The 23,886-nt window shown below is 38.6% G+C and overlaps 1 protein-coding gene across 23 annotated transcripts in view; it reads left to right on the plus strand.

Moving 5' to 3' along the window:
* MORC1 (MORC family CW-type zinc finger 1) overlaps positions 1-23,886 on the plus strand; it is a 353,564-nt gene that overhangs the window by 263,365 nt on the left and 66,313 nt on the right. For all 23 annotated transcript variants that reach the window (XM_084991381.1, XM_084991382.1, XM_084991383.1 and 20 more), the window contains 3 exons: positions 9,919-10,047; positions 12,678-12,783; positions 18,599-18,737. In XM_084991381.1, coding sequence (XP_084847507.1) covers positions 9,919-10,047; positions 12,678-12,783; positions 18,599-18,737 — 374 coding nt within the window. The remainder of the gene's footprint in view (positions 1-9,918; positions 10,048-12,677; positions 12,784-18,598; positions 18,738-23,886) is intronic.

Genomic DNA, 23,886 nt, shown 5'->3' on the forward strand with positions numbered 1-23,886 from the left:
CATATAAAATAAACCCAAGGAGGAACACCCTGAGGCACATATTAATCAAACTGACCAAAAATAAAGACAAAGAGAAAATCTTGAAAGCAGCTAGAGAAAAGAAACAAATAACACACAAGGGAACTCCAATAAGGTTATTGGCAGATTTTTCAATAGAAACTCTGCAGGCCAGAAGGTAATGGCATGATATACTTAATGCGATGAAAGGAAAAAACCTCCAACCAAGATTACTCTACCCAGCAAGGCTCTCATTCAGATTTGAAGGAGAAATCAAAACCTTCACAGATAAGCAAAAGCTGAGGGAATTCATCAACACTAAACCAGCCTTACAACAAATACTAAAGGAACTTCTCTAGCCAGAAAAGAACAAGAGAAGAAGGAAAGAAAATAAGAGCAGCAAAACAAATCCAAAGTGATTAATAAAATGGCAATAAGAACATACATATCAATAATTACCTTAAGTGTGAATGGACTAAACTCCCCAACCAAAAGACATAGACTGGCTGAATGGATACAAAAACAAGACCCATATATATGCTGTCTTCAAGAGACCCACTTCAATTCTAGGGACACATACAAATTGAAAGTGAGAGGATGGAAGAAAATATTTCATGCAAACGGGAATCAAAAGAAAGCTGGAGTGGCAATACTCATATCAGACAAATAGACTTTAAAATGAAGAATATTTTCAGGGACAAAGAAGGACATTACATAACGATCAAAGGATCAACCCAAGAAGATGATATAAAATTTTTAAATATCTATGCACCCAACACAGGTTCACCACCATATATAAGGCAACAGCTAACAACCTTAAAAGGAGAAATTAACAATAACACAATAATAGTGGAGGACATTAACACCCCACTTACAGCAATGGACAGATCAACCAGACAGAAAATCAATAAGGAAACACAGGCCCTGAATGATGCATTAAACCGGATGGACTTAATAGATATTTATAGGACATTTCATCCAAAAGCAACAGAATACACATTCTTCTCAAGTGCACATGGAACATTCTCTAAGATTGATCATATCCTGGTATACCAATCCAACCTCAGTAACTTTAAGAAAATTGAAATCATATCAAACATCTTTTCCAACCACAACGGTATGCGACTGGAAATTAATAAGAAAAAAACTGCAAGAAACACAAACACGTGGAGACTCAACAACATGCTACTAAACAACCAATGGATCACTGAAGAAATCAAAGAGGATATTAAAAAATACCTAGAAGCAAATGACAATGAAGATACGATACTCCAAAACCTATGGGATGCAGCAAAAGCCGTTCTAAGAGGAAAGTTTATAGCACTACAGGCCCACCTCAGGAAACAAGAAAAAGCTCAAATAAACAAGCTAACGTTACATCAAAAGCAGCTAGAGAGAAGAACAGACAAGACCTAAAGTTAGTAGAAGGAAAGAAATTATAAAGATCAGAGCAGAAATCAATGAAATAGAAACAAAGAAAACCATAGAAAAGATCAATGAAACTAAAAGCTGGTTCTTTGAAAAGATCAACAAAATTGATAAACCCCTAGCCAGACTTATCAAGAAAAAAAGAGAGAGGACTCAAATCAGTACAATTAGAAATGAAAAAGGAGAAGTAACAACAGACATCACAGAAATACAAAGGATCATAAGAGACTACTATATGTAACTATATGCCAATAAAATAGAAAACCTACAAGTAATGGACAAATTCTTTGAAAAATACAATCTTCCAAGACTAATCCAAGAAATAGAAAAGATGAATGGACCAATCATAAGTACTGAAATTGAAACCGTGATTAAAAAACTTCCAACAAACAAAAGTCCAGGACCAGATGGCTTCACAGGCGAATTCTATCAAACATTTAGAGAAGAGTTAAAACCTCTCCTTCTGAAACTATTTCAAAAAATTGCAGAGGAAGGGATACTCCCAAACTCATTCTATGAGGCCACCATCACCCTGGTACAAAAACCAGATAAAGATTCCACAAAAAAAGAAAACTATAGGCCAATTTCACTGATGAACATCGATGCAAAAATCCTCAACAAAATACTAGCAAACCGCATCTGACAATACATTAAAAGGATTGTACATCATGATCAAGTGGGATTTATCCCAGGGATGCAAGGGTTCTTCAATATCCACAAATCCATCAGTGTGATACACCACATTAACAAACTGAAGTAAAAAAAAAACATATGATCCTCGCAATATATGCAGAAAAAGCCTTTGACAAAATCCAACACCCATTTCTGATAAAAACCCTTCAGAAAGTGGGCATAACGGGAACCTACCTCAACATGATAAAGGCCGTATATGACAAACCCACAGCGAACATCATTCTCCATGGTGAAGAGCTGAAAGACTTCCCGCTGAGATCAGGAACAAGACAAGGCTGTCCGCTCTTGCCACTCCTCTTCAATATAGTTCTGGAAGTCCTAGCCACAGCAAACAGAGAAGTAAAAGAAACAAAGGAATCCAAATTGGAAAGGAAGAAGTAAAACTATCCCTATTTGCAGATGACATGATACTATACCTAGAGAATCCTAAAGACTCTACCAGAAAACTGTTAGAGCTCATCCACGAATTTGGCAAAGTCGCAAGATACAAAATCAATACACAGAAATCGATGGCATTTCTATACACTAACAATGAAATAGCAGAAAAAGAGATTAGGGAAGCAATCACACTTACCATCGCATCCAAAAGAATAAAATACCTAGGAGTAAACCTACCTAAAGAGACAAAAGACCTGTACTCTGAAAACTACAAGCCACTGATGAAAGAAATCAAAGATGACACAAATAGATGGAAAGATATACCATGCTCATGGATTGGAAGAGTTAATATTCTCAAAATGACTATACTACCTAAGGCAATCCAAAGATTCAATGCAATCTCTATCAAATTACCAAGGACATTTTTCACAGAACTCAAACAAAATAGTTTAAAGTTTGTTTGGAAGCACAAAAGTCCCAGAATAGCCAAAGACATCCTGAAAAAGAAATATAGAGCTAGAGGAATCAGGCTCCCAGACTTCAGACTATACTACAAAGCAACAATTGTCAAAACTGCATGGTACTGGCACAAAGACAGAAATATAGATCAGTGGAGCAGGATAGAAAGCCCAGAATTAAACCCATGCACCTACAGCCAAATAACCTATGACAAAGGAGGCAAGACTATACGATGGAGAAAGGACAGCTTGTTCAGTAAGTGGTGCTGGGAAAACTGGACAGCCAAATGGAAAAGAATGAAATTAGAACACTCCCTAACACCATACACAAAAATAAACTCCAAATGGATTCAAGACCTAGATATAAGACCAGACACTATCAAACTCCTAGAGGAAAACATAGGCCAAACACTCATAAATGACAGCAACATCTTCTCAGATCCACCTTTCATCATAGTATTGACAACAAAAACAAAAATAAACAAATGGGACCTAATCAAACTTCAAAGTTTCTGCACAGCAAAGGAAACCCTAAACAACACAAAAAGACAACCCACAGAATGGGAGAAAATATTTGCAAGTGAATCGACTGACAAGGGATCAATCTCCAAAATTTATAAACAACTTCTGCAGCTCCATACCAAAAAAAACAAGCCTATCCAAAAATGGGCAGAAGATCTAAACAGACAATTCTCCAAAGAAGACATGCAGATGGCTGAGAAACACATGAAAAGATGTTCAACATCACTCATCATTAGAGAAATGCAAATCACAACCACGATGAGGTACCACCTTACACCAGCTAGAATGGCCATCATCCAAAAGTCTACAAACAATAAGTGCTGGTGAGGGTGTGGAGAAAAAGGAACCCTAGTAGTTGTTGGTGGGATTGTAGATTGGTGCAACCACTGTGGAAAGCAGTATGGAGATGCCTCATAAAACTAAACATAGAACTACCATTTGATCCAGCAATCCCACTCCTGGGCATCTACCCAGAGAAAACCACGACTCGCAAAGACACATGTACTCCAATGTTCATTGCAGCCTATTTTCAATAGCCAAAACATGGAAACAACCTAAATGTCCATTGACAGAGGAGGTGATCGAGAAGAGGTGGTACATATACACAATGGAATATTAGTCAGCCATTAAAAGGAATGAAATACCAGCATTTTTAGCAACATGGATGGACCTAGAAACTATCATGCTAAGTGAAGTCAGCCATACAATGAGACATCAATATCAAATGCTTTCACTGACATGTGGAATCTGAAAAAAGGACAGACTAAACTTCTTTGCAGAACAGATGCTGACTCACAGACATTGAAAAACTTATGGCCTCCTGAGGAGACAGTTTGGGGGGTGGGGGGATGTGCTTGGGCTGTGGGATGGAAATCCTGTGAAATCAGATTGTTATGATCATTATACAACTACAGATGTGATAAACAAACAAAAAAAAGACTTTTTTTGCACCCTAACATATGATCTGATCTGGATCCATAGGCATTTGAGAAGAATATGTATTTTGTTGCTATTGAACGATGTCTGTTAGGTTCATTTCATATAATGTATGGTTCAAGTATATGAATTCCTTATCATTTTCTCTCTGAGAGTTCCTGTCATGGCTCAGTGGTTAACGAATCCGACTAGAAACCATGAGTTTGCTGGTTCGATCCCTTTCCTTGCTCAGTGGGTTAAGGATCCGATGTTGCCGTGAGCTGTGGTGTAGGTTGCAGACATGTCTCAGATCCCGCGTTGCTGTGGCTCTGGCATAGGCCGGCAGCTACAGCTCAGATTGGACCCCTAGCTTGGGAACCTCCATATGCCGTGTGTGCGGCCCTAGAAAAGAGCAAAAAAAAATAATAATAGTAATAATAATTTTCTCTCTGTATGATCTGTTCCTTGCTGAAAGAAGGGTAAATAATTCCCTACTATTATTGCATTGCTGTTTATTTTTCCATTTAGATCTGTTAATATTCACTTAATAGTTAAGTATGTTGATGTTAGGTATATATTTTACAATTGTTACAGCCTTTTGATGAATTGACTTCTTTATCATTAAACAGTAACCTTTTTTATCTTCCTACAGTTTTTGACTAAGTGTGTTTTGTCTAAGCATAGCTACCCATGCTCTCTTTTGGTTTCCATTTGCATGGTATATATATTTTTTCGAGCTCTTCACTTTGACTTAATGTGTGTGCTTAAAACTAAATTGAGTCTTTCTTATGCAGCGTATAGTTGGGTATTGGTTTTGATCTATCCAGCCATTTCACATCTTTTGGTTGGAGAACTTAATCCATTTGTACTTAAAGTAATTATTGATGTATGAGGATTTACTATTACCATCTTTTGTTTTCTGGCTGTTTTGTAGTTTCTTTGTGTCTTTCTTCCTTTCTTGGTCTCTTCCTTTGTGATATGCTTTGAATCCTTTCTTCTTATCTTTTGTACACCTGCTATAGGTTTTTACTTTGTGGTTATGAGACTTGCATAAAACATGTTATAGCTGTAACAGTCTATTTTAAGTTTATAACAACTTAACTTCCATCATATGTAAAAACTCAACCATTTTACTTCCTCCCTGCCACAAACATTTAGTATCCTTTATTTCACAATTTATGTGTTTTAATATTGTGTATCCATTAGTAAGTTAGTATAGCTATGGCTGTTTTTCATACTTTGTCTTTTAACCTTTATATTACAGTTAAGTGATTTATATACCATTATTACAGAATTAGAGTGTTCTGAATTTGACTATATACTTCCCTTTATCAGTGAGTTTTATATTTTCATGATTTTAAGTTACTAATTAGTTTCCTTTCATTTCGTCGTCAAGAAGTTCCTTTAGCATTTCTTGTAAGGCATATGTAATAATGAACTCCCTCAGCTTTTGTTTGGGAAATTCTTTATCTGTTCCTCACTTCTGAAGGACAGTTTTAATATGGGTAATATATTCTTGGTTGGCAGATTTGTTTGTTTGTTTTACTTTCAGCACTTTGGTTATATTATCTCCCTCTTGAGCTGCAAAGTTTCTACTGAAAAATCTGCTGATAGCCCTTTGCAGGCTCCCTCATGTAGGAGGAAATTTTTTCTCAGGATAGTTATATAAATCTCTACAGACTAACACATGAAAGAAAACAGAAACTGGTGTGGTATATTTCCTCCCACTGCTATTTCTTTACCCAATTTACTTATCCACTTGCTGAATCACCTACCTAGCCTTCAGGGTCAACTCCATAGAAATTTGTTTTAATAACACATTGTAAATTGTGCATATTGGATCAGTTTCCACGTGAAGGGAAAAAGTTGAAGTTCTATTGGCAATTAAGAAAAGCTGTTTTTGATCCTCAGATTGAACAACTTTGGTTGTTTCCTCTGTCCTGTTACCTACTTTGAATTGTATACTATCTTCTGTCAGGCCTGGTTATTAGATGTTGGGCTATTATGTGTTCTCATTTATGCCTTTGATAGCCAGTAATTATTTAGGTTTTTTTTTTTTTTTTTTTTTTTGTCCTTTTAGGCCACACCCACAGTATATGGAGGTTCCCAGGCTAGGGGTCTAATCAAAGCTGTTGCTGCCGGCCTATGCCACAGCCACAGCAATGCCAGATCTGAGCTGTGTCTGCAGCCTACAAGACAGCTCACAGCAACGCTGGATCCTTAACCCACTGAGCGAGACCAGGGGTCAAACCCACAACCTCATGGTTCCTAGTCAGATTCATTTCCTCTGCCCCAGGATGGGAACTCCAATTCTTCAATATTAATTAATTTTATAAGTAAACGTTAAGCTCTAAATATCAGGTGAAATAAGATACTAAACAGCTATTGTCTTCAAAGAGTTCACTCTCCAGAGGGGGAAGTAGGCATAAAGTGAACTGAAATGTAATGTGTAAGTGTCATAAGACAAGTGTGATCACAGAGCAAGTATTACCCCACCTTTGAGATATATGTGCCTGTGTTTACCACTTCTAAAATGTGTGTGTTGGGGCTCACAGTTGATACTCATTTTATAAGTTTGCTGGGTTGTTTTAACTGTGTTTAGTTAATGTTTTCAGGGAAAGACATTGTTTCACTTTCATTTTATCCCAAACAGCGCATTAATGAGCTATTTTGTTAAGAGTAGTAGCAGCATTTTTTGAGGACTTGTTAGATGCAGGATGCCAAACTCTAAGTTGAGTGCATGTAGAGTGATAAAGCACAGTCCTCCTTTGAAAAGGTGAAGTCTTCTTGGGGAAATAACATTTAGAGAGAAAGTAAGTACAACACTTGGCAACTTAAATTTCTTCTGGCAGTATAGTTTTTACTGCACTGTCATATTTATTCTTAGTGTTAACCCTATAAGGCAAGTTATTGTAAGCACTCACTTTATGGATAAGAAAATTTACTGGCTTCCCACAATCATACAATGAATGTGTGGCAGCCACAGCTCTCCAGGTCACCTGACTTTAATCTATAGCCCTTCCTGTCTTGACATAATAAGAACCGAGTAGTTCATGTAGAAATCAGAGAACAGGGCCTCGCAAAACCTGTCTGGACACCAAAGAGTATTTCTAGGATCTGGTGCACAGCGAAAAAGTGGAGTGTGGGCTAGGCCAAGACCAAAGGCTGAGCAAAGAGCAGAAAACTAAATGTCTGGGTTGAGAAAAGCCCAAGAAGCAGAATCTGAAGGGAAATCTGAGGTGAGAGCTGGCAGGGATTTTGTGAAGACAAGGCAGGAGGGCTGGGGATTTGTGAGGGCAGCTGTCAGCCCAGCCAATTACAACTACATCGCCCCTTTTGAAGACTGAGTCCCTCCCCTGCTGGTCTTAAAGGTGAATAGCATCCTGAACCTCAGTTTTAACAGAGATGGAAAGATGTCAAGATGTTTATTTTTATTTTGCATGGATCACACTGTCGTATGTTATGGTTGATGTAGGCTTGGCCATAATTTCATATGTTTTATTTCTAAGGTATATATTTTAGAACCTACCTTTTTGAACTCTATACTTTGATGAAATGCCACATTTCAAGTGGTCAGTAGCCACAGGTGACTAGTTGCTCCCTGTATTGTACAGAATGGTAAATGTGGGTTCTTTTTTCAAAGAGATATTTTGAAGTAGTAATGCACATGTAAAAATACTCAAAGTGTTCAGACAGTAAAAAATGAAAAGTGAAAGTTTGTTTCACTGCCTCCCTCTCAACCACTGTCCTTCCTCCAAAGGTATCTGCTATTAAACCTTTCTCTTGTACTCTTCTGGGGAAAGAAAAGCATGTCGTATCAATATTTTTCAGATATATACCTTTTTTTTTACATTACACAGTTGATTATACTAGGTATGCTGTTTTATTTTATATCTAAAATTTATTAAAAATCTCTCTTAGAGATCTTGATATAATAATATATTTAGCTCTAACTCCCAGTTTCGCCTTGTTTCCAGGGTTTTTTTTTCACCCATCCAAACAGTGCTATTGTTAACTTAAAAAAATTACACAGTCTGAAAGTTGAGAGTTAAATTGGGGTGAAATTAGGACCTAAGCCTGAGACTCAGCATCTCAGGTAGCCCTGAGAAACTGCTCCGAGGAGGTGAGGGGGGAAGCTAGGATATAAGAGTTTTTGGAACAAAGGGAAAGTAATAGGAACAAAAGATTTACAGAAAACCAGATTTATAGAAAAAGATTTACAGAAAACCAGTTTCTTTGGGAAGAAGTGAAGGTCTGGACTTACTGTAATCACTCCTTTGATATGCACCTCAGCTGTGGGCCAGTCTTCTTTGTTTCTTGCCTGAGTTCCCTCAGGGCTCACAGGCCCACCCTTGGTAGTGGCTGTTCTCACAGATGACCACCACAACTTTTTTGTCCACTTAACTACAGCCCAGGAGCTCTGAAGTACTGCCCCAAAGAGGGAAGGGGGAAATATCAAGGTATGTCATGGAAGTGAAGGGGGAAGTGCAGGCAGCCATGCACACATATTACACACATATTACAGAAGCTTGCTGCTGGTCTCATGAAGGTTACTACTCATCACAGACCTCAGTCATCATTGAAGGATTTTAGTGTTTTTGTAGATATGAGGAGATGCAAGAATTGGGTTCATAAAATCTTTTGCTAAAAATATGTAAGAAGAAGACCCAGTCTTCCAGTTTTCCAAGAGCACAAGGTGCCTCTCCTGGTCTCCACCCTGAGCTCTGCTCAGGGGGTGCTGTGGGTCTGCAGCTTCAGTGGCTCATGTTTTACTCCATGTAGAGGCTGATGACAAGTGCCAAACTTCAGTTCACACTATGATATATATGGTTTGTCGAAAAGATTCCTAGCAGTGCAATTGCTGGATTGAAGAATGAGAACACAGCCTCCTAAGGAGGCCTCCCTGGTGGTCCTCCTTACTGTTTCTAAGCAAGGATGGAATTTAGAATCTGGGGCAAGGGTAGGGCATAAACCACAGGGACTGGACAAAAAGGGAATCATGGATAAAGTAGAAACTCTGGCTGTGAGACAAGATGATAAATATTTGCATCAATAGTCTTAAGGGTGGCCTTTAAGTTTAATCTGTACAGTCCCTTCTGGGAGTTTTAAGAAAAAAAGCTTTAAATGTCAGTGTATTTTATTGTAATCATAAAAATATGTATATATATTTTTTATCACTGCAATTGTGTTCAGTTTTATTATAAAGATATTGCGTATTTATTATACATAGTTTGGAAAAACGCAAGAAAGAATAAAGCAAAAAACAAATTTTAGCCATATTCAGAGAAAGCCAGTGTTAAATATTTTAATTTCTTATTTCTGTATATGCATTAGTTTTTACATATTCAAGATCATATTGTAATATACATGTGTTTATATCCAGACTTCCCTTTATCATCTTGATCTTACTGATTTTATTTTCTTTCTTTCTCTCTCTCCCTCTTTTTCCCTCCCTCTTCTTCCTTTCTTCCTTCCTCTCTTTCTCTCTTTCTTCCTCCCTCCCTCTTCCTTCCTTCCTTCCTTTCAGGTAATAGAAATCTAACATTGTTTTGGAATGAATTTGGATACCAGAATAATAAGGATACTGAGAGATCTTTAGATTCTGTTCAGTATCAAAGAAGACAAGCCATGGCCATCCCATTCATTATTCAGTGTGGTGAGCATTGAATTCAGTTTCAATTAGCAGACATTTACTGAGTTCCTGACATGCAGGTCCTTGTGTTAAAAAATGGGGCATGAAGAAGACAAAGGTGGGTAAGACAGGGTTACTTTCAAGGAGGTTAGGATCTAGATGAAAGGTTAAGATGAGCATGACATTACTTGTGATAGAGGTTAAAATAATGTAAATGATGTAAAAGAATCATCAAGTTCTTTGATTAAGGGTCGAAAGAAAAAAAGAATGGGGAAGTTGAAGTTAGGTTTCATGACAGAGATAACCTTTGCCATGGTCTTTAAAGTAGGCTTTTGAAAGGCAGAGATATAACTGGAAATGTATGTTAATATCAGACGTATACTTCAGCTAATGTTTTTGTGGTAAATGATAGAAACAGTCATTTTTATATTTTAATACTTAAAACTCTAATTATGTTAAATAATAGTAGACAGTAATTGACTCCTGAGTGAGTAAGTGATGAATAAATAATAGAAGACAGAACTATTGGATTGAGTAAACATGTTAAACAACCTTGAATGTTAGGATAAGAAGTTTTTACTTTAATAAGCAATTGGGAGTTTTTAAAAAGGAGAACAATATATTGTGTCTCTACTGTCTGCAGAAAATCTGCTGTCCAGTAGGAAAGACAGTCAAGCAAACAGAAAAGTACACTGTAGTGTGTGTGAAATGTTGTAGTTATTTGCATAGGGCTAAGTGAACACCTCCCCAACCTTGAGCCTGCGGTGGTCCAGAGAGGACTTGACTAGTTAGATGTCACTGGTAGTAAGGTTGCTCTGAAAGTCAGTGCAGGATGATTTGGAGGAGGGTTAGAGCAAAGGTTAAGGTCGGGCCTCTGATAAAACTACTGGCATAATTCAGGATCCAGGTGAGAAATCATAAATGTCTAAATAAAAGCATGACGGTGAGATTTAAGACAAACACACAGGGCAAACACTTAGAAATTTATGACCATAAGAAACAAACTATTGGATGATAATATTAATGGCTAAAAATGACTATGTTTTAGATATATGCAAGGTACTGCCAGAATCCAATCTCCAGTATCTGAGAGCTGTGTGAAATTGGGCAAGTTCCTTAATTTCTTGAAGCTTTAGTGTTCTTATTTATAAAATGAGGTTAGTATTTATAGCTACATAATATAGTTTTGTGAAAATACAATTAATTAACACATGTAAAGTTTAAGTGCTTAGGAGGATAGTGCATTAGGGTTCTCCAGGGAAAGAGAACGAGTAGGATAGATGGATTTATTGGATGAATAGATGGATAGATATAGATAGATAGATACATAGATATTTATTAATTACAGGGTTTTGTCTCAAGTGATAAGGAGGCTAACAAGTCCCAAGATCTGTAGTTAGCAAAGTGGAGACCCAGGAGAGCCATTGGTTTGATTCCAGTTTGAGTCTGAAGTCCCAAGAATAAGGAAACTCACTGATGTAATTCCAGTCTAAATGTTGACAGGCTCCATGCCCAGGAAGAGCTGATGTTTTCGTTCTAGTCTGAAGGCAGGAAAAAAACTGATGTCCCAGTTTAAGACAGTCAAAAAGAAGTCACTTGCAAGAGGGTTAGCCTTTTCTGTTCTATTCAGGCCTTCAACTGACGTGTTGAAGCCCACTCATATTAGGGAAGATAATCTGCTTTACTCATCTACCAACTGAAATGTTAATCTCATCCAAAATACCCTCACAGATGGCACTCAGAATAATGGTTACCCAAATATCCAGGCACCCCCTGGCCCATTCAGATTGATCCATAAAACTAACCATCATGTTTAATGTCTAGCAATGTTAGTAACTTTTATCATGTTTATTATGTCACTTCTCCGGAATCCTTTTACATAAGTACTAATAAGGTACTCTTTTTACAGATGATGGTACTGAAACACAGAGAAGTAATTTTTCCAAGATCATAGAGGGGGTCATTGTGGAACTATTCAGATTCTTAAGCACTGTGCAAACTCTCTCCACCTTAGACAGAGAAGTATTTACCTAAGAACCATTCGCAGTGTGTCTGGAGGGAATTCAGGGTTAAAGTGAGGTGTAACCTGGAGAGAGTCAAGTGCCTTGGTCCTACAAGAGAGGAAGGGACAAAGAAGTCAGGAATTGTAGACAGGAGAGTGAGATAAGAGCTGTGTGTGAGGAGTAGAGGGAGGGGGAGAACAGAACAGGGAACTGTGTAAATGATAGAGATTGATTTTTCTTGTTAGGTTAGTCATATGGTTGGAGATGGACAGTGCTATTGTCAGTAGATACATCATAGGTCAGAAAAAAAAAGAGCCAGGTTACTAGAAGTCTTCATGTGGTTTAAGAAGAGGTGAAGAGGGACCTGTTAAGGTTCTTTTCTAGCAGAAACCAACAGAAAGAACTTAAGCAATAATAATGAACTTAAGCAATAAATCAACAATAATGATTTATTGATGGTGTCCTTGGGTAGCTCATAGAATCCTAAACTAGTTGTGCCATCAAATATAATGCTATATGACTACGGATTCACTTGTTTTTGGACCAGAAGATACCTCATCCTTTTGGTATATGCAACCTGACATCTTGCTATGATAGATTCACTTCTGACTATAGTCTTTCTTGTATATAATTTTGTTTTGGTGATTTTAGATCTTTGCCTTAAATGGAGAATCTTGCCTCCGTCTACTGATTATGAGGAAAAAGAATGTTTTGACATCTGGATTTGTGCTAATAACCCTAACCTCTTGGAAAACAGGTAGTTTTTGATAGTTATCTAAAATTCTTTATTCATTTTTAATTCCTAAAATATTTATGTTTGAAACTGGAAAGTGTCAGCTATAGATAAATTTTAGCTTAGTACCTTTATATTTTCTAACTCTTTCTAGCCCCTTGCCACCTTTGGAAAGATATTTTGTTACTGTTCTTTTACATCAAGTTAAAAGAGACCTGGGTGTAACTTTTTGTAAATGTTGGGTGTGCAGCTCTGTGTTTCCATGGCAGGAGACCTTGCCCCTGAGTTCTGCCTTCCCGTTCATTTTCACGCAATATGCAATCTTCTTGTGAAGGAGTCTTATCTAGAGGGTGTCTCCAGAGGCACTAAACTGTTGGATCATGTGATTTTTCAGTTTAACCCGTATATTGATTTTATTGCTTTGTGCTCTTAGAAGAAGTTCATACTAAAACAGGAAAAAGACTGATTAAATATTAATGAATGTCAATGTTATTACAAGCCCTTTTTGACTTATATTCTTTTCCTTGGCGGGGGGGACTTAATACTCCCATTTAGCAAAGGCACCCCTGAGTCATGCATTGCATTTCTGTGGAGTTTTTTCTAAGTACTTTAGCCTGGATAAGTGGATCAGTATTGCTAATACAGACATTAGTGTAATAACTCTTGTTTGATTTTTTTTTTTTTTTGGCATGTGGAAGTTTCTGGGCCAAGAATTGAACCTGTGTGACAGCAGTTACCAGAGCTACAGCAGTGACAATGCTGGATCCTTAACCCTCTGAGCCACCAGGGAACTTCTTGTTTGAATATTTTCATCTAGTCCTGAAAAAAAAAAAAATAGAGCAATTGAAAAAAATAAAATAGAAGTTCCCTTTGTGGCGCAGTGGAAACAAATCCACCTAGCATCGATGAGGATACAGGTTCAATCCCTGGCCCCACTCAGTGGGACAAGGATCTGGCATTACCATGAGCTATGGTGTAGGTTGCAGGTGTGGCTTGGATCGCATATTGCTGTGGCTGTGGCATATGCTGGTAGCTCTAGCTCCGATTTGACCCCTAGCCTGGGAACGTCCATATCCTTCTGCTGTGACCCTAAAAAGTAAAAAAATAAAAATAAGTAAAAAAGAAGAAAACATCCAGAAACTGCCACTAAAACCCTTTCCACCTGGGTTAATCATATTTAGAGATTAATGAAAAGTGTCACAGGTGACAGAGGCTCTTAGGTTTCAAAGACCCAGGGGGTTTCTCAGTCCCCTTTCTTGGTTTGCAGTAGAACTTGTTTTTTTCTTTCCCCCCAAATAACATTTATTTCTGACCCCAAGTACATAAAACAGATAAAAACAGAACTGTCCTAATTGAATTGGAGGCTGAGAATCTGGGGGCCAGATGTATCCACTTTTCATTTCTATCCCCTGCTCACTGCAGAAAGCCTAGTGTTTCAGGGAACATGAGTAGTTCTAGTCTTTTTAATTTTAGAGAAGTGGAAATTAAAGCCCAGAAGGGGGGATATGAAGCCTGTTCATGAAGCCACCGGACCAGGCCTCCTGATTCTGGTCCTAAGTTGGAACTTAAATATCTCCTAAGTAGGAAGAAAGTAGTGGCTCAGTTTCAATATTAAGAATAGTCTGATATATAGTGTCTTCGTTGTCATTATTTTCACCCAAGTGTTGATTAAGATAAGTATTTTTTTTAATTTGTATATGAAAAGACCTGTGTGCTTGAAAATGTAAATAAAATTAGTACAGCCCACAATTGTCAGAAAAAGGTTAATAATATTGATCACCTTTTTTTTTTTTTTTTTTTTTGGCCGCAAGCGCAGCATATGGAGGTTCTCAGGCTAGGGGTCTAATCGGAGCTACAGTTGCCACCCTACGCCACAGCCACAGCAATGCTAGATCTGAGAGATGCATCTGCAACCTACACCACAGCTCACAGCAACACTGGATCCTTAACCCACTGAGCGAGGACAGGGATGGAACCCGCAACCTCATGGTTCCTGGTTGGATTTGTTTCTCCTGTGCCATGATGGGAACTCCAATATTGATCACTTTCTGTGAATTCAGAACTTTCATACAGCAGAGGATAGTGTTTAGAGTTTGGATTCTGGGGCCAGACTGCCTGGGTTTGACTCCTGGCTCCATTAGCTGTAAAACTTTGGGTAAATGATACAATGATACAGCCTCTCTTTAACTCATCTTCCCATCACCTGGAATGGAGTGTAATCATAGTACCTTTTGCACCTTTTCTAGGTCTGGCTGATCCCTTTATAAGGACAATTTAAGGCCCTGGGCACTGGGGGCCCCTTGGTAACAAGCCATGAGAATTTAAGCCCCTCTCACAGTTGTAACCTATGACTTCGTACCCCATCTTGGGCCTCGTTCAACCCACAAAACTGAAAACCCATCCTCTGTAGCTTCCTTTATCTCCAACTTACCATTGTCCTTGAATTGGCACACTTTCTCCCTCTTGTCCTTGAAAGAGTGGTGATGCCATCACAGAGCACTGTAAAATTAGTTTCAAAGCTGTATTAATTCTCTTTTGCACATCAAAACACCACCACTTATGATGACAGGCAAATAAATTTGCTATGTTGACAGAAAACCAATGGACCTTAAAAGCCTGAAATGCCAGAAATCTTCTTATATTTATAATTTCTTAAATCCTTGATTCTTTAAATATACTGACATAATTTTGACCATCTGTATGTCATTTCTACTGAGAAGATTAGGACAAAAAAAAATGTGCTTAAAAAGTGATAGTGAGAGATTTAGAAATGGGAGCTGTAGAGAAAAACTCCTGATTACAAGGGTGGTTACTTGAGAGTTGACACTTCCTTTATGGGAGATTATTAACAGCAATATAGATGAAAATTCCCAGGGGAAGAAAAGGAACTGATCTGATGACCTTGCTCAGTCCTCTGATTCAGTACGTTTGAATGGGTCGTGCATACTTTGAGAATATGCCATTAAGTAGCAAAACCCTGATGTATATGTGCCGTTGGAATTAGGATCACTTACAGTAAGTGTGTTAGCATGATAAGAAGTATAGTTATTTATTAAGCAATATTTGATGAGTGGAAATACAGATAATGGGGTAAAAAGTGGCATTATCTGGATTTACAGAAATTGCAGTTTATTGTCAACAGTTAATTGCCAGTTACCAGCACAGTTAATGCCAGTGAACAACATTTGAATGAACAGTGTCTGTGTAACCAGAACTGGGGCAGGAAACATAATAATAGCTCTCTCTTGCATAGCAATTACACCTTATGACATTTCATCTTTATAATAACCATATGAGCTTTCTCCATTTCTCAGAGGAGAAAACAGTGAGGCTGAGGGAGGTCCATGACTTGTCCAGGATTCCTCTCTTTACCTGAAACTTGAAGCCAAGCACTTTGATGTAAAACCTGTACTCTTTCCACCTTACCACACTGCCCACTCTCTAAGGGAGCCTTATTTCAGGAAGCCTAATTCCAGACAAATAATTTATGGTAACAGAACACACCGTTTTATGAACAGTAGTATTCAGAATTAGTGAGCTGGGCACGGTAAAATGGAGCTATTCCTTTTCAGACCACATAAGCCTCTTTTTGTTTTCCACTTTAAGCACAGAGGGAGGCTGCACATTTTTGTCACAATATCCAAGAAATAGATGTCAGTATGCTTCCATTATATTCATCCTATGCATTATCTGAATTGAAAATGGGGATCACCAGCAGGGTAAAAATGATGCCTATCATTTGACTGAACCTAAAAGTCTGAATTTTGAAGAGGATGTTAAGCAAATATCTGTGGTTTACATTGTATATTAAAATTTAATTTGTTTCCAAAAATATTTGAAGACAATTGAATGGATTGCGGTTTAATAAAATACTGGAGGTTTCTTTTTTTCTAAATAAAAACTTAATGTTGCTACAAGGTTGTTTTCTCAAATGAAACAGAAACCTGCATAGGTACCACCGCCCAGATGTCTTCAGATGAACATTGCAGGTGGTGGCCCCTGATTTGTTTATCTACCACCTTTCTTTGAAAATAACAATCAAAGCAAATACCATATGTAGGTGGAATTAAGTGTTTTTTCACAGTAGTTCTTGAATTTGATTGTAGTCCTCACTCTTCTCTGTTGGTGGGGCAAGAAAAATATATGCTGCAGCTTTGAAAAACAGAGAAATACTGTGGGTGTGATATGCTTCACTTTCCCTGCACTGTTTCAGATGGTAGAAGACTCTCTAATAACCTCCTCCTCCCTCTTCTAGCTTCACACCCATTTATTTTATAGTGCACACCTCCCCCTCTTTTCAGTGCTACCAATAATAGGAAAACTCTTGTGTAAAGCAGGCTCTGAATATTGACCTCTGCATTTTGTTCTGCTTCTACCCAACCCCAGCCATGCCCTGAATTGAGGCCATGTCCAGTGGGACTGCAACTTCTTGTCTCTGTCAAGCCTCCATATTAAAGTGAATAATATGATATCTCAATGTTTCTTTCTTTTTTAATCAATGTATAGTTGGTTTACACTGTTTCTTCAGTTTCTGTTGTACAGCAAAGTGACCCAGTCATACAGTTTCCTGCTGCACAGTTGGACCCCGTTGCCCATCCATTCCAAATGTAACAGTTTGCATCCCCCAACCCCAAACTCCCTGTCCATCCTACTCGCTCCCTGCAACCACAAGTCTGCTCTCCACAGCCACAATTTGTCTCTGTTTTGTAGATAGGATCATCTTTTCTGTATTTTAGATTCCATATATAAATGATATCATATGGTATTTGTCTTTCTTTTTCTGATTTATTTCACTTAGTATGAGAGTCTCTAATTGTATCCATATTGCTACAAATGGCGTTATTTTGTCCTTTTATGGCTGAGTAGTATTCCATTGTATATGTGTACCACATCTTCTTAATCCATTCATCTATCAATGAACATTTAGGTTTTTTCCATGTCTTGGCTATTGTGTGAATTTTTAAACAATTTGGCTAACTCAGCTCCCCAGAACATAGCCATGAAACCAAAAGTAGGAAAAAAAAAAAAAAGCCTCAAACCTTCCCAACCATGTGTCTGAAAAATCATTAGTATTTTTGTGTAATCATAAAGAGAGAAGCCCCATGCGCATCCTGTTTATTGAAATTTACACACAGTTCTGCTTGATCGTGAGATTCATGTATTAACCCATTAGTGATTAGAAGGAGCCATCCTTTGACAAGGCTGGGAAGCAGTGTCCACCAGCAGCAGATGCCCTGAGAGCAGCAGGGAGAGAAGGATGTTGGGATACTGCAGTCAGTCATGGGGCTGCTAGATGAAGAGCTCCACTATGTGGCTCCCTAACCCCCAAGGATCTCTGGGTGCTGCATCCCATCACAGGAGTCACTGGTGGTCTACGTGATGTTGAGCCATCAAATGATCCCTGTGTTTCAGAAGCAGAATTATTTGGTGTTTTTTACAGAGATTTCTATCATTTTTTTCTTTTTTCTTTTTTTTTTGCCGGTGGGGGAAAGTGCTTAGTAGTCATGAGGTAAGCTTCAATTATTTAAGAAAGATTTTTGCAAAAGGCCGCATTTCATAATAATGCAGGATAAATGAAGCATTAGTAAATAATGAATATCCTCCCCTTCTCATAAATATATACTACCCTCCACATTTCCCATAAAGTTCTTTTCAAAGCAAAATGGAGAGTTAAGGTCATGTATTACTTCAGCTGTCAATATAATGCTCTATTTGGGCAGTGCTGCATTTGTGTTTTGGGTATAAGCCAGCAAGTTACTCCTTAATAATTCTTTACAGACAGTAAATAGTTTTATATTTCCTCCTGACGTTATCTTTTGTACTTGTTGATTGTGAAAAGTTGTCATCAGACAGAACATCTACCTTCCATTCCCCTGGGCACTATGAGCACAGTATCACCATCCAAAAATGAGAAAGAGAAGCAACTTCAAGAGTCAGTCCAAAGGTATCAGAATCGACTGGCAGAACAGCATCGACAGGTGAGCTGTTGGTTTCGTGTGTGCAAATTGACTAATGTTGGTTCACCCAGGTAAAATATGTAGCTTCTTTTTTCCATCTTTTTTTGTCGCCTTCTTTTAATTTTGGATCTAAGGACTGTTCTAGGAGTGATCACAAGTGTTCTAGGGGTCCAGAAAGGGAGGAGAATTCTTCAAATGATATATTTTATTTATTTATTTATTTTTTTTGTCTTTTTGCTATTTCTTGGGCCGCCCCTGCAGCATATGGAGGTTCCCAGGCTAGGGGTCGAATTGGAGCTGTAGCCACCAGCCTACGCCAGAGCCACAGCAACGCGGGATCCGAGCCGCGTCTGCAACCTACACCACAGCTCACGGCAACGCCGGATCGTTAACCCACTGAGCAAGGGCAGGGATCGAACCCGCAACCTCATGGTTCTTAGTCGGATTCGTTAACCACTGCGCCACAACGGGAACTCCAAATGATATATTTTATATGTAATGTCTAAGTCCATCTACACAGCAGTGTGTGTGAGAAGAGGGGAGTATATTTCCACTCTAGGATGTGCATTCAGCCTCATAGTGGTCAGCCAGCATGTTGAAGGTCACAGGTTAGAGATTGGGACACAGTTCTGAATTACTCTAAAGATTAAGCTCTTTTTATTTCATTAGGCTTCTTCTCTGAGGGTGGATTTTTGAGATAAATAATAGTTCTTTTAAAAAATCTTAGGCTATTAATATGTGAACTCAAAGTCACATTTAATTGTTAAGAAAATTCAATAAGTAAAACATTGCCATCCATAAATGTAGGTAACCATGACAATTGGAAGGGAAAGAAAAAGTGGCATGTAGAATTATTGTTTTAATCTCTTAACTAATAAAGTAACTACATCCCTTGTTTACTTTATAGATGTAGCACCCAGATTTATCACTTTTTAATTGTGTAGCCTGTCAAATTCCTCAATTGGAAATTGAAGAGGTCAGCGGTATATGTCCAAATGTGTTTATTCCTGTGTACGTGTCAGGAAATAAAATGCTCATTTGAATAAAAAATTCCCTTCCTGAGTTGGAGTTAAGATACTCAGGCCTACCACCTGATTATCAGATGTATTCCTGAGTTCTTAGAAGATAAATTTTCTTTTCTACACCAGCTTGAACTTTGTACCTCTCCCACCTTACCAGGGATCTTCCCTGCTAGTCAGCTAGCACCTGGGAACACAGCCGACAAAACCTGACCCTCCCTTTTAGCCTGGAGTCTCAGAGTTTCTTTGGGGAAGATACTGAGAGTCATTTGAAAAGATATTGTTCTAAGCATTCTGCAACCTGCAAAGTGGCTCACCTTTTTACAATTCTTGGAGCTTCTAGTTGTGGGTTTAATAACAGGTCAGAAGTAAAGATATCGCCACCTGAGGCTAGTTTCGTGAAGAATTAGGTGAAGTCAGATCTCTTCAATGTGGAATATCTTAATTTGTTGTGTTTCTTATTTTGTCTACCACTCCTTGTAGCTTTGTGAAGGTATTTAGCACATCCTGAATTGATTTTATCTTTATTGCAGTCTCTGGATTTTTTTTTTCCCCTATAGAGATCAGAATTGAACTTTGAGTAATAACAGTGCCAATCATGGAGTCTTAATTACTTTTTTTGTTTGTTTAGGATTAGATGTTTTATTAATCATTGAGATGGAGATTTTGATGGAGGCAGATGGAGTAACAAATTTGAGCCATCCATTCTACCTATTTCTTTCTTCCTGGGTAGTTGATTTGTGTGTGTGTGTGTGTGTGTGTGTGTATCTTTTTTGGGGCTGCACCCTCAGCATATGGAAGTTCCCAGGCTAGGGTGCAGTCGGAGCTGTATATGCTATCCTTCGCCACAGCCCCAGCAATGAAGGATCCGAGCTGCATCTGCGACCTACACCACAGCTCATGGGAAAACTGGATCCGTAACCCAGTGAGTGAGGCCTGGGATTGAACTTGCATCCTTATGGATACTAGTTGGGTTCATTACCACTGAGCCACAATGGGAACTCCAGTAGTTGATTTTTTTTTTGTAAAAATTTGAGCTGGGTTTATAGATGCAGTGTGTTTCAGATATAAACAAAGTAGTTTAGCATTATTTAAATAGAAACCTACTTCTACCAGGACATCAGACTCCTCCCCATTCCCTTTTGGGGAAATAGTTCTCGCTTCCTTCACACCCTTCCAGCACTGAGTGTTCTTAACTGATCCTTTGTTTGTGGTAGTGAAGGATAAGTTTGGTTAGGGTTCACCCAACCATGGACAACTGGTTAATTTTGAGGTGGCCATTGAGCACATGCTCATCCTTGGGTCTGACCCATACCAGGTATGATGGAGAATACAGAGAAACTCTAATACCAGAGCATAAGCCCCATGACTGCGAGGATTGTCTTGATTTTTTTCACTGTGACTCTCTATTATCAAAAACATTGCCTGGCATGTAGGACATACTCAATAGGTAGTTGTTGAGTCAATAAATAAAATATGCCCTCAGACAATATACAGTCTCTTTGTGGACCATGTCTAAGGGCTATTTAAAAATTAGCAACCATTGTAAGACAGTACTAGTTCAATACTTCTCTGATCATAGCTGAAACTAAATTGAAGTTATTGCAAGGAGGTAATGAGGGCAACTTCATTTAAAAAATTTTGGGAGTTCCCATCGTGGCTCAGTGGAAATGAATCTGACTAGTATCCTTGAGGACTCAGGTTCAATCCCTTGCTCAGTGGGTTAAGGAGCTGGCAGTGCTGTGAGCTGTGGTGTAGGTTGCAGACACTGCTTAGATCTGGCATTGCTGTGGCATGGGCTAGCAGCTATAGCTCCAATTCGACTCCTAACCTGGGAACCGCCATATGCAGTGGGTGCATCCTTAAAAAAGACAAAAAAAAAGTTTCATAGAAGAAGCATCACTTAGCTATCAAGAAGTCCATTTAGGGTAAATAGATGGAAAGAATAGCACATTCCAGGTGAGAAGAACATTATAAATGAAGACTTGGAGATGAGCACGGGCTTGTTTTTTCATGGAACCAATCTTTTAAATTGTATGCTAAACATATGATTTTAAAAATAAAATTCAGCATTTGTGTGACATATCTATCTTTTAAAAACTGTGTAACTCATAAAACATGGTAATTACTGATTAGAAGACTTCTGAAAGGTGATCTCAATTCCCTTTTCACAAAAATAATTCTCAAATATTCAAAAACTATTTTGATGATATCTGCCTGATGCCAGAAAAGACTCAAAATCATCCACTGTTCAGTGAGAATATAATTCTTGACTGCCTTTTGGAAGAGGTGCTGTTAGACTATGATGCAGGCAAGGGTGGGAAAGCCAAAACAACAGGGCATTGGTGCCATTCAGGTTCAGTGCAGACATGATTCTGGTGTAGGGTAGACACCACTAGAAAATCCAGCAATAGCTGGTGTATTACCATAGTTCCACTATGCCTATTGGTGGTGCCTATTCTCTCAGTATCAGGAAGTTATGACCTGCATGCCATGAAATTATGGTTTGCCCACCTCCTCTTCTTCCTGCCTGCCTCCCACTACCAGTGTTTACCTGTCTATTGATTACACCTGGGGAGCAAATATAAAAATGACTTAAATATGCACACCCCGTTTTCTTACTCTCTTGCATTTCAGCTTTAATGGCAGAAGGCATCCTGATCTGATAAATGAAGAGTTGACTTGGTAAATCAAAGACTTTTCTCCATCTTGGATTCTTTGATTCTGGGTTTTGTGTCACTTACGCCCAAAGAGATGGAATAATGGTAGCAAATGTAGGATTATGGTACTAGTATCAGAAAGCAGTGGCAGCCTCTTTGCCACATCTCATGCAGCCTATTAGTTTGTAGGGCAATGAGGTCTAAATTCTAGGTGTCCCGCCTATGGGATGACCCAGTCAGAGAACACTCACAGTGGGCAGAAAGCTGTTCTGGTAGAAGACGTACCCCAATGATTAGACCTTGTCCTCCAGGGGAAAATGAAATAGCTGAGAACAAAGCTATTCTTTCCACAGGTTAGTGTCATATTTTAATCCCACAGCATTACAACTAGTTTTATCGATTATAACAGTGGAAGGAAAGTGAATTTCAGAGGAGTTCAGTAATTTGAATCAAGTCACACATCTTTAAATGGTGAATTGGACTATGTTTCCTTTTTGCCTAATTCCAGCACCAGTCTATTCAGTCTCATACAATAAGTACTGACAAAAATATATGAGAACATTTACAAAGGCAACAGCTGATATAATGCAAATCGTATTTGTTAAGGGAAACGTGTAAGTTCACTAAACCCAAGAGGAGGGCTCAAATCCAAGATGTAATTAATAAGCCAGGTGAGCAAGCCAAGACCCTCTTTATAAATTGTGCATCTGAAACAGCCCATTCTGTTCTTTCTCCTTTCTGAATAGATGAATGAATATTCTTAACTCCACGTGTTCCCTCATTCCTCATTACCTGCTGTTTTCTATACCAAGTGACAAGTGCCACCTGCTGGCCAAGCAATGAAGCATTTTCATTTTCATTGTCATTCTTGATTGTTTAGCTGCTAATTGCCCTGTCATCTAGGTAATTGTTATTTTCTTTTTCAGTAAATCTAGACAATAGACAATAATTTTAAAACCATAAGGCAGAGTTACAAAATCAGTTCCTCTCTCTGAGGGCTTTCCAGCTCTCAATTTTGCCCCTTTCTCAGTTTTAACTCACAACTTAAAGAGTCTCTTCCAGGAGTTCCTGTTGTCATGGCGCAGTGGTTAACGAATCCGACTAGGAACCATGAGGTTGTGGGTTCGATCCCTGGCCTTGCTCACTGGGTTAAGGATCTGGCGTTGCCGTGAACTGTGGTGTAGGTCGCAGACGCGGCTCGGATCCCGCGTTGCTGTGGCTCTGGCGTAGGCTGGCAGCTACAGCTCCGATTGGACCCCTAGCCTGGGAACCTCCATATGCCATAGAAGCGGCCCCAGAAAAGGCAAAAAACAAACAAACAAAAAATTCTCATCCCATAGTCCAGGCTCTTTCTAATCTAACGCTGGTCCTTATTTGGCATTGGTTTCTTCCCTTTTGCAGGATTCTCCCACTGAACTGCCACATATTCCTTATCTGTGCTCTCCACGTCCATGCTTCTCCAAATGCCTCTGTGCCTGCCATTTTGTCTGA

This window comes from Sus scrofa, chromosome 13, assembly GCF_054392235.1.
Source record: "Sus scrofa isolate SSC_HxYL_T2T_F1_AM1 chromosome 13, Sscrofa_HxYL_maternal_Yorkshire_Landrace_v2.0, whole genome shotgun sequence".
Taxonomy (NCBI): Eukaryota; Metazoa; Chordata; class Mammalia; order Artiodactyla; family Suidae; genus Sus; species Sus scrofa.